At 44.2% G+C, this 14,658-nt stretch overlaps 1 protein-coding gene across 4 annotated transcripts in view; it reads right to left on the bottom strand.

The window, feature by feature from the left end:
- The window catches only part of ASPH (aspartate beta-hydroxylase), a 590,871-nt gene that overhangs the window by 178,305 nt on the left and 397,908 nt on the right, over positions 1-14,658 (bottom strand). For all 4 annotated transcript variants that reach the window (XM_069220239.1, XM_069220242.1, XM_069220243.1 and 1 more), the window contains 2 exons: positions 14,545-14,630; positions 8,661-8,747 (listed from right to left, as the gene is read on the bottom strand). In XM_069220239.1, coding sequence (XP_069076340.1) covers positions 8,661-8,747; positions 14,545-14,630 — 173 coding nt within the window. The remainder of the gene's footprint in view (positions 1-8,660; positions 8,748-14,544; positions 14,631-14,658) is intronic.

Genomic DNA, 14,658 nt, shown 5'->3' on the forward strand with positions numbered 1-14,658 from the left:
GAGGACACAGTTCTTCCAGACCCCTAATGATGTATGAAGCTTGTTTGACCACGACCAACAGACTAGCCCTGACCGGAGCTCTGGAGGAGGCAGTCAACGCAGAGCCTGATCGGAGCAAAAACCCTCTAAGGTCAGACTGTTTGCCCCCATTAGGGATGAGGTCCAACAGGAATGTAGAAAAGTGATGGAGGTAGGGGTATCAATGAGTAGCAATAACATGAGCCCCTGGTAGAAGATAACGACACAAAGACAACCGCGGTTTCAGTGTCTCTGGGGACTCGAGTCCTGCTCTGCCAGTGGTGACTCCTGGGATGTCCGACGAGATCATCTCGCCGAGATGACATGCTGGTTTGAACTGGTGACTATATAAGAATAGTGCTGGGGACACATGAGAGTCACAGGCTACATTGGGCCTTGGTGGGGGAAGCCATGTGGGAACCGTGAAGTCACTATGACCCCTTTTAGTGGTTTGCAAGCTGGTACTCCTGAGTGCATGGTTACAAGTTTGATTATTTGGATGGGGTACTAGCCTGTTAATCCTGGGGAGGGGAGTTGGGATGAATGTTTTTCATTGTTTGTTGAGGGAAAAACAAGTTGTATACCACATGATGGTCTGACACTGATGAACGTGAGGTTGCTGTTGTTGAGAGTGGAAATGGGAGTGCGGGGGGTAATAGGGAGGAGAAGACACCACTATGACGACAACTGCGTGGAGTTATACATTTCTGTCATGGAACGGAAGGGGGATGCACACAATGACAAAATGCTATAAGGTATTCTCCTACCTGAATAGACAGGGGATCCAGGTGGCAATGCTACAAGAAATACATCTCACTGCTAAGGAGGGGGCCGCGCTACACAGACACTGGAGAAGGCACGCCTATTTCAGCCTATTCCATGTCAGGCAGTGAAGGGACTTCCAACTCTGCCTTCTACAAACCAAACCCCTAGATGATAGGGTTCTTGACACAAGACACCATATTTGTGTACGGAAACATAGACATTACTCTTATTTTCCCCTTATCCTTTTTTGTTTTTAACACTGACAGAGGTTCACATTCTCAATAAATATTATTAATTATATGGTTCCTCTAGCCAAAATTAACAGTTTAATTCCACCAATCCCACATTCACCACCGGCAAAGATTTTTAAAAGATCTCCCTTTAGGGACCCGTCAGCCTTTGCAGTGCTGGCCTGACGAGGAGCAAAGCACAATGATGAAACATGTCACTGAATGGTGAGTGAGGGCTCTTGTTCCCAATCTTGAACCCTCACAGTGACCTATTGTTCTCTCCCAGACTGGGTAGAGATTAATCACCTCCACTGTGGAACTGTGCATCCATTTTCTGTTCATTTATCGTTGATTAAGCCTATTACACCACATACTCAGGCTATGCAAGGGGTAACCTGATCTGAATCCGGGTGGGGGGTCCCTTTTCAGCATATGGGAGATCTCATTGGTCCAGAGGGGAGGTACGTGGTGGTGACAGGCCACCTGGAGGGCCGAGATATAACACTGATCAACACATACGATACCAATGTAGACCAGGCAACCTTCCTGGCGAGTCTGTGGGCATATTGGCCCCCTGACTTGTTCCAAACCTCTGTCATAGGGGGAGACTTTAATTGCGTGGCAGATCCTCAGATGGACCACTCATACTCCTGATTGCATGGCTAGCCAACACTTTATGGGCTGGCAGATACAGTGAGACCGCAAAGACTCATGGTGCTGAATGCACCCATAATCGCAGGACTACTCTTAGTGAAGTGGGACACCTTTAAGGCAGTAATTAGAGGAAAATGTATTGCAGAATCATGGGGGTTAGACATAGGCTACTCAAAGATGTCATGGTGGGAGAACAGACTTTGAGAGAGGAAGAGAAATGTAGACCGGGGCACCCAGACTTGCAACAAATACAACTGAAGGCAATGGAACCTATGGTGACCCAGGTAGAGGGGCTCAAGCAGCATATGACCCAAACTCATGAGGAACGGGATAAAACCTGTTCCTTGCTCGCCTGGCAGGCTAACCCGTCCAAAAGGAGTTCGATTAAAGTGGAAATACTTGCAGGCGAAGGCCATTGCCTCTATAGACAGGGGAGATAAACGACCATTTCATGAGATATTATACTAGGCTCTACAAAAGCGTCACTCCGCATGATGGAGATGCAACACACACATTCCTTTCGCCTCTACATCTTAATTCCCTCACGAGGGAAGCAGCAGAGACCCTGGGAGGAGAAATACAGTCCAGGAGATAGGAGTGGCCATCAATGGATTGGCATATGGCCGGGTAATAGGAAATGATGAGCTGCAAATGGAATTTTACGCAACATAGGCTGCTGAACTAGCTCCCAAACTGGCAGCCCTCTATAAGACAGCAAAAGACATGAGGGCTCTACCAGCCTCCATGCTGCCCTTATTAAAACCAGGGAAGCCAGCATAAGACTGGAGGGCCTATAGACCCCTCTTGATGCTTAACTTAGACTACAAGATCCTCAGCAGGAACTTGCACACCAAGCTCCTCCCACATATGCCTCACCCAGTGCACCCTGACCAAGCAAGGATTATCCCTGCCCGAAACACTGCACTTAAAATCTGTCGACTTCTAGCAATACTGGAAGAGACACCACCTACCACAAGACCAAGGCAGCTGCCTTCGCAGTAAATATTGTGAAGGCTTCTGATAGCCTAGAACGGGAATCCTTGTATGGGGTCATGACCAGAGTGAGTTTCGGGGATGGGAAGTGTTTCCAGGCAGGTTTCAGGCCTTTGTACACCAACCCCACGGCCAGAGCTCATACAGTAAGGACCATCTCAGAAGCTACAATGTGGAGTGAGGGACGCAACAGGGCTCCACGGCCCCCCCCTGCTATTTGCCTTTGCTATGGTGCCACTGGCCAGCCTGGCTAGGAAGGGAACCAGATACCAGGGGCTTCAAATAGGCATGTCACATCAACTGATTGCTTTGTATGCAAATGATCATGTGATTTTTCTCCGGAACATGTCCTTGGATTTAGAGGGAGCCAGGAACATGCTGGCAGACTTTGCCGCCCTGTTGGGCCAGCAGGTTAACTGCCAAAAATCCCATCTATTCCCCCCTGTGAGCCAATAGTGTCCCCCTGAAAGACCTAGGTGACTTGCAGTGGGTACCCCGTTGCCTATCATACCTGGGGAGAAAAATGTAGCACAAGCAGGACGTGCTACATTTTTCAGATCGCTCAGGTCCTGCACTGACTTTTGGCAGACACTTCCAGTCTCATTAGCGAGTAGAGTGGCCGTACTTAAGATGATAGCTCTTCCAAGATTATTATATTTCTTCTCTGTACTGCCACTCTGGATTCCTAGGGCTATGTTCAAACAGCTAGACACCTTGTCCACAGTATTTTTATGGGGATCGGGCTGAAGGAGAGTTGCCCTCTCTAAATGTGAACACTGGTCAGACAATGGCGGGCTTGTGGTGCCAGAGTTCGAATCTTACTATCTAGCCGCACAGCTCCATTGGTACACACAATGGCTAGCAAAGAGACAAAGCCCAGACAGGTCTGTGAAACTCTTTACCTCAACACTGTTGCAGTTGATGAGCTTTGCTTGGGGTGGGCTGAACCGTAGAAGGGGACACACAGGAATTTGGAGTCATGCGCTGCTGCTGGTGCACTGCTTGAAGAAAATGCAGATGTGCATCAAGTATTCTCCTGAACTACCCATGATTATGCTGAAAGAAATACTCCACGGGGGTACTTGGGAGGGGATGGCAGATGGGCTGGCAGCAGGAGCAATGAAGATAGGGGACTTATTCAGGATGGGCAAGCTATTACCATTTGAGGACTTCTGCACAGAATTTGACCTGCCCTAGGGTCACTTCCTGCTCCATAGGGCAGTTACGGTGGCATTTCGTAAGCATTGGAGATCCGGCCTAACGGAACCATCGTCTCATGTAACCGGCAAATATTTGGCTCTCTCTGCAAGCATGATAAACACTGTCACATGCCTATACAGGGCGATACATGGGGATATGCTTCAAGACCAAGACACCCTGAAGGCGAGATGGGAGGATGATTTGGGTGTACTTCTACCTGCTAAAGACTAGACAAATATGCTGGACAGAACGCCAAAGGTATCCTGCAATGCCCGCTTTAAACTGATTAACTATTTTATCCTACATAGAGCCTATCTTACTCCAAATCATATCAATAAATACTTCCACACGCTAGGAGAAACCTGTCCACGCTGTGGGGAAGTGGGGGCTGAAGTTAAACATATGTTCTGGGCTTGCCGGCACCTGGGGGCTTACTGGGAGGAGGTCACGAAGGTGGTGGTAGACGTTATTGACGGAGAGGTCCCATGAATGCCAAGGCACTCTTTCCTGGGATAGTTCCCCCACACCTCTAAGGCAAAGGTCACAGCAGGTTCCAAGACTTGGCATTTGTTCTGGCAAAGAGAGAACTCACACGGCACTGGAAGGTGCCAGGGGACCCCTCATAATAACCTGGTGAAAGGAACTTGAGAAATGGGCTACCTATGAAGGTCAAATACTACTCGGGGAAACAAGAATGGGGCTGAGCCCATTGGACATAGTGCAGGCTTATAAGGCCCTGGTGGACTGCTTAAAGGAGAAAGACACAACCCTGTAGGTCCACTGCAGGGCCATCACCTGCTTTGACCCCCTAACTGGGCTGGGGCATGAGGCACAGGAGACCTGAGCCTAGCTATGGGAGACCTGCCCACATCCACTGCCTAGCCTTACAGATCCAACACAACTTTATCACTCTCTGGGGATGCATACAGCGACCAGTCAGGAAAAAAGTTCATTTATGTATACTATGGGAACGACTCAAGGGGACCTCAAGCGGGCAGAGGGAGGGATATTGCACCTAGTTACAGTACGTATAGATGTATCACTAATTTTTATTGGACTACTAGACCGACAGTTGGGAGTAGATTGTCTTAAGCATAAACCTCTCAATAAAATATTGTTTACAAAAAAAGGAAAAGACAAGAATGCAGGTCTTCTGCATTTTTGTACACAGTGGCTGCAACAAAAACTGCAGTGACCTCAGAACTACTCCTACCCTTTGTAATCCAGAAAGAAACTAAGGACACTACTTTTTAAAGTGTACTACCACCCAACATACAGGAAACTACACTCAACTGACCTACTGGAAACAGTGCTTAATTTATGCCAGTTGCAGGTGGGGCCTACCAACACTCATTTTTGGGGACAGACACTTATTGTCCTTGTCAGGCTCCGACCTGGAGGATAATAGAGAAAATCACAAAAGGAGGAAAAAGATAGTAAGTGGACGACGGAAACACAGTAGCAAAGAGAGAGCAAGAATGAAAAGTAAGATAAAAGTGAGAGCTAAAGAGGTAGGGAGTGGCTGGTGGTGGATGAAAGTGGCATGAGGTGGAATCAAGGCTAGCAGTCAGCACCCTGACTTTCGATAGAGCTGTCTGCAGACTTCTGAGCAAAACTTTGGGCCTCTTATTCTTTGACAAAAGAAACACTGATTGTAGGTAATTTTTAATCATGTCCTCTACTCTTGTGTTCGGCACTATATTGCTCACTCCCTAGCTAGGTTCGTAGATGACAAATACCTCTAGAAACACATATATTTAATTTACTCTGAATTAAGGTATAGCTAACTTATACTTCCTCATTAATTTGGAATGTGGGAGGAAGTAGTACAGAGCATAAGTCGACTGTTAGCAATTTGTTTTTTGATCAAATAAATACTTCACTTCAGATCCCTTGAAATTAATGTACACCTGCCAAGCAGCGTAGTCAGTGGCAGTGCTTAATTTGTGCTTGTTGTTTCCGGTGCTGAGCACCTGCACTTATTTTTGAGGGCCTGCACTTATTTTTCTTCCCCAAGCATTTGCTGCAAGAAGAAGACATATGGAAAGGACAGAGGAAGAGAAAAACGAAAAAGCATCACAAAGGGAGAAAGCAGAAAGCTGCAAAGGTGATCTGAAGAGGCAGGGAGTGGCTGTAAATGGATTAAAGAGGCCAGAGATGGCTTCAGGATTACGCTGCCTCCATATTCTATACTTGCACATTTAATTGCAGCAGCCGCGTGTTTAAGAAGAGGGCTTTGAGCACCGGCACGTTTGTATTTACAAATTAAGCACTGGTCAGTGGCAATAAAAATGTGGAATTAAGCTATTTCTGGTCCAGATTAAGTTGCTAGAGGTTGTGTAATGTTTCATCCACTTTTAAGGTAACATGGACTTGCAAAGTATCTGCTGAAAAGCTAATAATTTTATGAAATGTTATGCAGAAAGTGTTGGAATCGATGCCAAGAAAAGGGGAGGATAAGAGGGGTATCAATGTCCACCAGTATGATAAAGATTAAATACAGCCTATTGGAACTGTTCTAAGCGAGTGTCAACTTAAAATAGCTTTTTTATTTGTTTAGGGCACTATATACAACACAATGGTTGTGGTACGGACCCTGTGCTTCGGAAGAAAAACACTGTTATGTATTTCATTGAACGAACTAAAGGGCTGGGCTCCCCAACGGCGTTTAAAGGCTATCAAATGCTGGTAAGGTGATGTGTAGATTTATACCTTTTTATGTATCTTAGAAATTGTGCCCGTTCCCAAAGAGATTCAAGTATAAACAGAGGATTTTGGCAGGGGCATAGCTTCAGGGAGTGGGTGTTAGGGGTGTGACATCCCTTCCATATAACTGTGCCCTTGCCTTGGTAGTTGCATCTCGGAGGCACTGAGTTAGGTCCCATATGTGTGTGCTGTCTTTTTTCTCCTGTGCCAAGAATAAAAGATGAAAAGGTGACCTTTGATGTAAAACTGTACAACTGGGGCTGCATTTCAAAATGTGAAACTAGACAGCCTAGAATCAATACCAGCTTCCCTGCGAATCCAAATTCTGTGATCCTAGGTAAACATTTTATTTTAAAGAGCCTCTTTTTTCTTTAATATCACAAATAAGAGCACTTTCAAATACTTGCGCTCAGGATGTGCGCTGCACCAACACATCCTATGTTTGACTTAATAGACTATAATGTTTTTCCGTCTATAATATGTAGGAATCGTTTCGAGTTTACCCGACTACTGACCTGCCTCTAAATGCACTAACAGCATCATAGGAGGGTGAGCCATACATATTTCAAGTTCACGTTTAAAAACTATCACTTTCATTAAAATTCTATCACTGTAGGGATATAATTTAATGTACTATGGTGAATGTTAAGGAAATACACTTATGAATTTTGAAGAGACTGTATGTTACCTGCACAATATACACGCCAAACGTTTTCATGGCTTGGCTCATGCACAGACACAATGCTAAGCCAGACCCTTGCCTCGATTCTGGCTCGGCTTTACCTATCGATTTGCTGGTGCGTCCACCTATCTTTGTGGCTCTGGCTTGGTACATGGGGCCATCAGTCACTTGAAATGATTTGTAAAAGGTGCGGATTTTAAACATTGAGCCCTGCCTCCTTGTACTGATTTCACAACTCTACCATAAGGATTCTTTTAGCAGAGACGAAGAACAGTGCATACAGTCGAAATAGATTAACAATAAGTGATTCCAGGACAGGCACACTAGGCCACTGTGTTGAACATGCCAATAGTCAAGAGTTCCCATGGAAACTACCATCATTGTTCTCAATTCAGTAAGAGCTTTTATCTTGTTAATTTTTTGGAGCGGAAACAAATATTTATATTGATTGGTTTACCGAAAAAGCAGTAAATCTACACCCACTGAAGTACTCCTTGAATGGCTGCAGATGTTCTACTTTTCACAAACACTGGAAGCAGTAAGCTTGGAAATCTGCACCCGTTTTGAGGCAGACTACCGGCAATCAAACACCCAAAAGGTGAGTGGTTGTATATTTTCAAATAGTCTAGCCAGTAGCAAACGCTCGTGTAATATTCCAACCCATCAGCAATCACACACTGTGCCACTGTAGACAGAGAACCACCTAATGCCAGTCAATACTGATCCCGTCCCTCACGGAAACAGTCCACCCCGAGCCTTGATCATCTAAGCCTTCACCCCACTGCTTTTTTTGGTGGAAAATTTGAGACTCACACCTCCTCCTTCCCCCACCGAATCTCACTGACTAAGCTAAGACAGTGGATTTTGCCCCCCTGAAGAAGGCTACCTGAAAAAGAATGTAAGTAGAAAACACTGTGCGGCCAGATGTAGCAACACGGACTCTCCTGCAATGGGAGAACAAGCTTTTGAAAGAATGTTTCTAGTAATCAATCCTAGTCTGCACTCTGAAATGATGATTCTAAACACCTTAATTACCTTACTCAAATAAATTGTGAAACAAGAAAGAATTCTTAATCTGCAGGCCTCTTGGAAGGAAGCCGACGCTAGGGCTCTACTCTGACAACTGGATAACAGACACGTCACAGTTGCCGGTCACATCTTAAGGCTAAAATAATAGATGACTAATATTTTCAGTGTTGTGCAGGCTTCTAATGGATTCAATTGATTCGACCAACTCCTTGCAAGTGCCAGAAAAAAAGGTAAGGCAGAGAACTGAGTGAGTTAAATGTTGGATTTTGGTTCAGGTTGTTACTAGTCAACATCCTGAATGTGGCATGCGCATAAGCGACCTACGCTGCCTCCTCTTTCTGAACGAAGGTACCAAAAACACACCGAAGTAGAACATACAGTACCTGAGCTTTGCCGTATCTGGCTCGTGGGCTTTGTGGGTATTTTTTCACTAATTCCTCAAATGCCTTCACCGCTTCATCGCTTTTACCCTGTTAAAAAAGAAAAATGTATCTATGAATCTCGTTCTAACCTAGGCGTATATGTGCATTATTGAGTAAATGCCATGACACTCATAGCTACAGAGGTCTAAACAATAAACCGCATGCTTAATCCCTATAGATTTAAATCCAGGAAAAAACACAACGCCAGACACCCCTCAAAAAGGAAAACAATTAACGAGTACTTTTTCTACTCGGAGGAAAGACTTGCTGCCCGTAAGATATCAGAATTCAGGACAAAATGGTATCAGCCAGGTAAACGGCAGTTCATTTCTCAAACAGCATAACAACCGAAAAACATAAAATATTGCTCCTATTAAAAAATTATCATGCCATATTGCGGTTTCTTTCTGCAGAGATGACACCTTTCATCGGCTAACTCATATTTTTGGTTGCTTGCTTTCAATACCATTCGACTACAGCTAAATTATGAGTTCGCCTCGCGAACCTCTGCAAGATGCGACAGTGAGTTAAACGCTGGCTGATGACATGGAAGGGGCCGCAGAGCAGAAGATCGAATCCTGGTTAGGCCAACTCATCCTTCCATTCTGCCAAGGTCGATAATCTGGATAATAACATCTCTGTTATGAGCTGCAAAAGTGTAGCTTATATCACTGTGTACAAATAAGTTATTCTCAGTGTTATCAATGAGTGATCATTTCGTCATATTGTTTTTTTTTTTTTTAAACAATTTTAGAGCCTAACATACCAAAAGTGATTCTAAAAGATTTGGAGCCGCAGGTTTTAGTTAATTAAAACAAAAGTTTTCCCAAACGTTCAGTCATCAAGTAAAATCAGCAGACCACTGGTAAAGAAAAAATGCTTCACCTCACCAATTTCACACTTTACCAGTTTTTACCGAAAGACAGACTTATTGACTTTTTCAACAACTATTTCGATTAACAATCAAGCAGGCTGGTGAACAACATCAAAAGTGACATCGTACAATATGTATTGTTTGAAACCATCTGCATTATACGTGTTTAATCAGTCGACAGCTTCTTCACACAAGGTGATGGTGGGAATACAATGATAAATGTAGGGATCGAGGTAAAAAGGACAACAATACAGGAACAAGATGTAGGAAATTCATTCTGGCGCTGAATGGAAATGAGTTTGGAAGAGAAGAGTAAATTGGAATATCGACTGGAAAATTACATGCAACGCATGAGTCAGCATTTTTGCAAATGTCTAACTAAACCATTCAAACTTATGTTTTGGGAATTAGAGTAATGAAACGAAAAAGAATATGGATATAAAAAATAAAAGGAGTGTAAAATAGACCAACTTTGAGGTACATGCTCAAGCCACACGTGAGGATTCCACCTGTTCATTTAATGCACCCATCTTCAAATGCTTCCTTAAACCTTCTGGGTATTAGACATTTTGGGATACCTCTCGTCCCTTAAACCACCACAGCCTAAGTCCCTCACAATCTCTTATTCTGGAATGGATGCTCTAAACTTTCTTCAATGAGGATTTCAGTAGTGATTCAGCCAGAAGCTAGTATTTGTTTTCAAATACTCTTCCAACTGAAAAACCATCCTGTCACTTTCATCTTAAGAAAATTCCAATTATTTGAGTCGTTCTGCTGCATGACTTTCTTTTCCTGCAGAAGCTAAGGCCACCATAGCTCTCTCTATGATAACAGATCTCTACTGCAAATTTCTACCCTGGTCCAGGATATCCCACATTATCCCTTCATGTCTCGCAAAAAGATCTATTTGATGGTGACTGTGGTTACTTGTGTAACCAGGATTATGCTCACTTTCTGTACAAGCCCTTTCGGGTTGTCATGCGGTGAGCTCTACTGGCCTCTGTGTTCACTGTTACCAGAACTAGGGCCTGGACCAAAGTGACATCTGACTGGTATGTACCAAGTGGTATCAAATTTGGTAGTGGTGTGCGTATGTCAGTGAAAAAAGACATCCTCTGAAGTAGCACTTCAATGAAAGGAAGCTAGTCTTTGGGGCAAAAATATGTATCTTGTTCTCTTCTTAGGACTTGCTGTGAACAACTGGAATCCTTTTGACGATTAGGGCCCATGTTCGGCAATATGATTAATTATAGGTGGGGTAGATCTTCAGCATCCTATACAGTGCAGTGTATGAATATTCTCATCACAACTAATTTAATACAAACCAATGGCTCCCAAAAGATCAAACAGCAGATGCTTGTCAGGATATTATGAAGGTGGCTCAGGGAAAAATCTGCCATGAATCTGTCAAGTTCACTTCAGCTTCTCTCTTGGCCTCTCCTTTTCCCCTCACTGTAACATCCTCTTCTGAGCAGTCTTTGCCTCCAGCATTCATCTCACACCCTCAGTAGATAGACCTAGTCGGTAATGGTGCCCAGTGCATCCCAACTCCACTGATTGGTCCACAATTTCACCTTTTTGGGCATCCAGTGATCCACGGTGTGTCACACCACAGAACCTCCCTCACAGCAAGTGGAGTTGGCTACCCTGCAGAAAAAGTCATCTCTGCTCGTCTCCTTGCAGACTGAGTCTGACGTGTTGGAAAAAGGGGGAGGGGGGTTGGATGGGGGTGGTGTGTGTGTGTGTGTGTGTGTGTGTGTGTGTGATGGGGGGAGAAAACTGATTTTAGAGTATCCACCAGAAAGGGCATTACTGTGGTAAATAACCTGTTCTTCTAATGGGGACTTCTGACTACGATTCCTTATCTTTAGAATAAATAAGAAAGGAATAACTCCCAAGGTTTCTGGGTATGAAAGATGCTCATACCCAGAAGTTCCGAGTACCACACTTTCCTGGCCCAATTTGGAGCTTCTACGATAAATTGAGTCCGGTAATTCCTGACTACTTCGGAACTCAGGGCAAGAGAGACAGTGGCGGCAAGCCATACAAGAGTCCCAGGCTCAACTCTAGGCGGAATGCACCTCTGAGAGAGAGACTTCTTAGGAATTCCAGCAGGCAAAAGTGCTGATATTGCGCATTCTCGTTTGATTATATTATGTGTTACAGATGTGAACGGCTCTCCGCTAGGCTACCACCCACTATATCAGTAACCCAGTAAACAGATATTTTACGAAGAAATATAAACACACATCAGCAGGGAGCCATTATCAACTAGCTACATTATAATTAGCCCATACACCTTCACTTTTTTGCTTTTTCTTTATTGAACAACAACTTTCTTTTAAAATCCCCTTTCAAAAATCTTTTTACTTGTAATACCAGTAATTTCAACCAGAGTTTCTTTACAGTGATAACTTTTTACACACATTTGAAAACAAAGTACAAGTCCCATGAATTGTTCCTAATATTCTGATACAGTCACAGCTATCACGTGTTTCGCAGCTCACCAACAGCTGCTTTAGGGCTCATGTGAGGAAAGTAAGGGGAAAAGTAATTAGCAGGTTCATAAAATAAGACTTTCAAGTAGGTCTCATAATCGAATCATGATAGATTGTGTCGATATGTTGCTTATCCTTGATGAAATGCTGTCATAGTCGTTCCTTACTAAGATGAATTTTCAGAGCAAAATAACAGCAATTCCATTTAATTATATCATCTCCATGCCATATTATGGTCCTTCAATCTATATCTGGTTTCAAGTCGCACCTTGAATCCGCATGACTCTCAACCTCCAATTCCAAGAAACAATTCACAGTAGTCATGAAGAGATCGAACTACGGTTCTCACTTTTGCTGAAAGATGCCATCAACCTCCTCTGGGTATTACTGCCATTACTGATCCGCTAGCCATTGCCGGCTGAGTGAGTCCGTCCTGGTATTTAAAGATCCTGCCAGATCCTGCCAGGTGGTGCCAGGTGGTGCAGGATCAGGAACATGCCCTTACGAATCAGCTAGTTCCAGAGGTGCAGGGCCCCCTGGGACAGGGCTCATGTCCCCACCCTGCTTCTTGCAATACCACAATGCTGGCAGGCAAGAAGGCCTCAATGCCAAGCGAAGAGCCTGAAACTCCAAAAGGCTGATGTGAAGGCAGGTCTCTGATGAAGACCAGAGATCTCTGATCTCCACCTATCTTAGATGACCTCCACAAACCAGCAGCGAGGCATATGTCACCATCATCAGCTTTTGGTGGGATTAGGAGAGGGGACTGGCACAGGTCCAATTGCGGATGACCTATCACCACTGCAGACCTTTTGCAGTCTTCTCCAAAACCTGTATGTTACCTGACAGGTTCCCTTAGTGCTGGCCTCGCTGAGTCTATAGATCCCATTGCAGAGCCCACATATGACACCTGGGAAGATCGACTATCAGGATGCAGGAGGCCAATAGTCCAAGAAGACTCAGCCATGGTCACTGAGACCCAGACCCAAGCCTGAAGCATCAGGATCATAGGCCAAATGTCCTGCACTCCCTCATCCAGAGGGAAGGCCAGATAATGCTCAGTAGCCAGGATGGCTCTGATGAAAGCCTCTGTGAGGGATTCAGGTGTGACTCTGGCACACAGAGTGACCTCCAACGATGTTAGGAGGTTCGCTGTGATCTGGAAGTTGTCTGAGCTGCGCCTGCCTTCACAAGCCAGTTGTTAAGGTAGGGGAAGACTTGAACAACCAACCTCTTCTGCAACTACCACCATTACCTTTGTGAATACCCGAGGAGCACTGGTGAGGCAGAAAGGAAGCACCACAAACTGAAAATACTCATGGCCTCCTTTAAGTGCAGGTAGTGCCTGTGGTTCTGCAGTACAGGAACATGGAAATAGTCGCCCTGTAGGTCCAACACTACTATCCCGGCTCCCTGATCCAGGGCAGATAGAACCTGGGGTCACATGAGCATCTAGAACTAGTTCTACACAATCAAGATTCTCTTACGCAAATGGTCTAAGTAAAAGACAAAGGGGGTCATTCCGAATATTAAGCAAAAATGTGCGCAGTGGAAGCACACAAGCAATTTGTAATATGTGTTATGGCATTTTGTGGGTGTGTTATTGCCACACCATGATTTGCACACCTCGTAGTGGGTGATAACATACTAACTGCACAATGTTTCACCCCTGCCGAGATGAGCAAACTCAGGAAGTCGGGTGTTTGACTGCAACAATTACACCAGGTATAACTATTTGAAAGTCTTGAGGGCAAACAGCATGTGGGGCAATTAATACAAAACTTGCGACTTTGAACTGGGCACAAACTGGGACTTGCCCCTAGTTCAGGTTTTGTTCAAAGATCTAAACAGGGCCTAAATTATTTAGTAAAAAGTGCAAAGTAGCCACGACATAAATCCTATAACACACAAGCCCCACAGTGATTTGCGGCAGAAATAACACGACACAGGGGCAGTGATGACTGCTACGCGAGGACGTAACATTTTGTGAGTCACATTTAAGTAAGTACAGCAGGTAAGGGAATATTAGGAAACAATAAGGTGAACTGGGACCAGAATACAATGTAATTGCTGGATTTGAGCAATAGCTGGTACAGCAATAAACTGTTCATTTTGTAGCAAGGGAAATTAAAATAAAACCATTACGGGAGTACAATTATTCTAAACTACATGGCAAACAAAAGCATTTTTCAAGCTGTACTATGTCGAGTCGGGAGGAGATGGGCTGGAGGAGTGGAGGAAGAGTTTGAGGAGGATAGAGGTGTGGGATGGAAATGCATCAAAAGTGCACAGAAAGAACACAGGGTACAACAAGGGAGGGAGAAGAAAGGTAAGGTGTTATCAGGAAGCTGGTAGTAAAATCCCCAAAAAGTAACTTCGTTTAAATGTACCACAACTCACATATATCTGTCAACGATTTATACAATTTACCCATTGTAAAAGAATCAGAACTTTATTTAATATCTCCACAAACCTTCTTCCGCAGCTTCTCTGCAGCATCCAGTTCCACTTTAATCGATTTATCAAACTTATTTAATAGTTTAGGTTTCTTTTTCTTATCTATGAGAAAAATAGAAACATTTATGCA

Source organism: Pleurodeles waltl, chromosome 2_2, assembly GCF_031143425.1.
Source record: "Pleurodeles waltl isolate 20211129_DDA chromosome 2_2, aPleWal1.hap1.20221129, whole genome shotgun sequence".
NCBI lineage: Eukaryota > Metazoa > Chordata > Amphibia > Caudata > Salamandridae > Pleurodeles > Pleurodeles waltl.